Source organism: Dinoponera quadriceps, unplaced genomic scaffold, assembly GCF_001313825.1.
Source record: "Dinoponera quadriceps isolate SergipeBrazil2010 unplaced genomic scaffold, ASM131382v1 scaffold3037, whole genome shotgun sequence".
Taxonomy (NCBI): domain Eukaryota; kingdom Metazoa; phylum Arthropoda; class Insecta; order Hymenoptera; family Formicidae; genus Dinoponera; species Dinoponera quadriceps.
In genome coordinates this window covers 52,630-56,014 of record NW_014557061.1, presented here as the reverse complement: position 1 = coordinate 56,014, position 3,385 = coordinate 52,630, and the positions used below count along the sequence as shown (strand labels likewise).

General features: G+C 28.5%; 1 protein-coding gene across 1 annotated transcript in view; it reads right to left on the bottom strand.

Moving 5' to 3' along the window:
- Positions 1-3,385, bottom strand: part of LOC106748595 (activating signal cointegrator 1 complex subunit 2) — an 8,264-nt gene that overhangs the window by 3,066 nt on the left and 1,813 nt on the right. Inside the window, 5 exon segments of the mRNA XM_014627281.1 lie at positions 14-99; positions 177-270; positions 1,833-1,988; positions 2,091-2,276; positions 3,338-3,384. Coding sequence (XP_014482767.1) covers positions 14-99; positions 177-270; positions 1,833-1,988; positions 2,091-2,276; positions 3,338-3,384 — 569 coding nt within the window.

The following is a 3,385-nucleotide window of genomic DNA, read 5'->3' as shown; positions in this document are numbered from 1 at the left end:
AGAATCATTCGAAATACCTTCTATCTTCTTGTTTATATAGTCTACATTATTACAATGTTCGTTTCGTTGATTATTTTGAACGCCACTAGCAACATCTGCCTACATAGTATAACACAAAAAATTGTTGACTAATAACATCGATTCATAAAATAGCTATTTGCAAAACAGTTACTTACATTTATATCTTTGAAGGATACATTAGTTGGTATCTTAGTGTCTCCGATTGATGCATGCAGCAAATTTAAAATATAGTCGCTATTTATTGTATCACTAATTATATTATGTAAAAAAATTTTTGTCTTTTTATTTTTAATAAAATAAACTTTTCACAGATGCAGACAGATGATTCTCAAGAAAGTATAAAAAATATAAGAGGATATTCTCTTGCTTATTTTATGAAGAAAATATGTCCTATGAACATATGTCTATAATATACAATATATAAAATGCTTTGTTTTCAAAATCATGAGGTGTCAAAGTTGAGAAAAGAATAAGAAAATTTCGAAAATCCAGAAAATGCTTAGATATATTTTGTGTGTGTGTGGTATTAACCCATTTGTATCATTCGGAAAAGTGGAAAATTGGCTCATATCACCAAAATATTTTTTTATTGTATAAAGATAGAAATGTTTCAAAATGCATAAAAAACAAAAAACAAAATGGCGTACGCAAAGAATTTGCATTATTTGCAAAGTGCAAATTTTTTGAAATTGACATAAACCTATTTCGGGACATCACTGTTCTGATGTACGGTGTTTCAATACTCTTGTCCGTGCTCCAACAACTTTGTAATGTACATTTTTGGACCAGAGATATCACATTTGCACTATCATCGGTGCAAAATAAACTTTCAATTCCTCTACAGAAACTTTTGTGAAACTCGGATCGTTTTTACCAAATCAATTAGTTTCCATTACAATGTGTTCAAGAATTTCCTGTCCAAGAAATAATCCGTAAACGTTCTCTTTAATAAAATGTGTAATATCCTTATTTACACCACTAACAGATATAAATTTATGCAATTTAGATTGATCATTTTTTTCTTCCCATTCAAAATCACTTACACTTTGATCACTAGCACTATCGTCATTTTCAGAAAATATCGTAATAATACGTCTACGTTTTGTAGGCTTAATTACTTTTTCACTACTATTAGAATCACAACCCTCCATTTTCATCAAAATTTTTTGCCTTTACCCGGAGAAATATTTTAATCCGTTTGCAATCATCACTCTTCATTAACTGCGTGCATATGTGCTGTGGCTATGATGCACAAAACACTAGCGCGCATATCTGCGCTTCGGTAATAATGGCCAGGAAAATTCCGCGCATATATGAGCTTATGATGCAAATGGGTGAAGAACAATTTTCCAGTACCGATAAAACCGATTTTTAGATCCACCAGAGGCATACGTATGGGTAATTATATTAATTTACTTTTTTTAATAAACGGTATACCATTGTGTTTTCCAAGTTGAATATTTTTTTAAATCCTGAACTATGGTTCTTAATACTACATGTATGCACATCAAATTTGAATAAAATATCTCTAAGCATTTTCTAGATTTTCGGAATTTACATATTCTTTTCTCAACTTTGATACCCTGTGTTGAAAACAAAGTACTTTAGGACATATGTTCTTATAACTTTTTCTTCATAATTCTTCTATTTATATATATATATATATATAATATATATATATATATAAATTAGAAAGTTTAATACTTTATGTTTTGGATTTATCATCCGCCAAGGAATATCTCCTTTTTTGTACTACTTATGAATCAGTCCGTGTAACGTATTATTATATGATTATATTTTAAAAAGGATACACATCAGGATACAGTTTTGATATAACCTTAAGATCATGTTCAATTGGATGCAACTTATGATAATCCTTAATGAATTCTTTTTCAGATATAGCACTCATCAATGAATTTAGATATTGATCTATACAATTTCTGACTTCATCTTCTGTTATAGCGTTCCTAAAGAAATAGAGTCACTAAGTAAATTTTGTGTGTGTGTGTGTGTGTGTGTGTGTGTGTGTGTGTGCTTTTGAATATATAAAAGATATTCCTGAGATTTACATTTTTTTTTGGATATTCGATATAGGTTCATAAACAATAGTTCGATAAAGATTCAATATTTCCATCCTGGTTACATCCAGACGATGTTTTAGTTCAATATATTTCGGCATACATTCGTCATTATATCCTAACTTGTCTAATGTTCTATACATTTGAGATATTGTATTCCCATACATGGAAAGTATTCTGCAAATAGAAATAATGTAATTAATATTGATATACCACACACGTATATATATAAGGTGACCAACGTTGAAATATAAAACGTCTTAAGGCTCCTGGTCCCTCGCTGCAACTGTCTTTTTTTGATGGTGTCAGAAGCGAGAAAACGTATGTCAAGAATTCTTGTATTATACGTATTATACGTATTATACGTATTATACGTACAAATAAAAAAATACATTCATAAAATGACATGTGTGATCGACTCAGTATACTTGTAAAATTGTCCGTGCACTTTTCTTTTACTCGAACAATCAATAAACAGCTGCAAAATTAATTTGACACGAAACCATTCATCTTAGCCTCTTTCCTCATGATTTTGTCAATGTTAATTTTACAACTATCTATTGCTCGTCGAGTAAAAGAAAAGTGTACAGACAATTTTAGAAGTGTACTGAATCGATCACAAAGTTATTTTATGTATATATCTTCTTATTTGAACGTAAAACGCAAGAATTCTTATTTGAACATAAAACGCAAGAATTCTTCATATGCGTTTTCTCACTTCTGACGTCATAAACCAAGGACAGTTGCAACAACTATCCAGGAGCCTTAAAGATGTCTTAAATAAAGTTTTTTTAAAGAGGTTTTATGCCCTAATTCCAAATTAGACTGTATTGTATCTGGATCTTGGACTCAAACATACACATAAATATACACATATTTGGCAAATATTCAAAATTAATTTTCTCGAAAATAAAACTTTACAAGGAAATATTTTATTCTATATTGCTTATAAATCTTATATATCTCTATTCAAGGAATCATCTCTTTTTTAAAAAAGCTTTATTATTATCGATTATGAAGCTGAAACTATAAATATGTAAATAATAAAATTTGAATTTAATGAAATTCAATAATTATTAGAAGCTTCATTTAGTTTTTTACACTTTTAAAGAGTGAAAAAATGTGAATATTTCCAAAAAAACTTATAAAATCTATATTTAGCTATATTTATAAAACTATATAAATCTATATTTATTTATATTTTATCAATTATTAATAATTGAAAAAAATGTACTCACTTGTTCATAAAATCTTCCGTATGAAATATACCAATTACTGGAGGATAA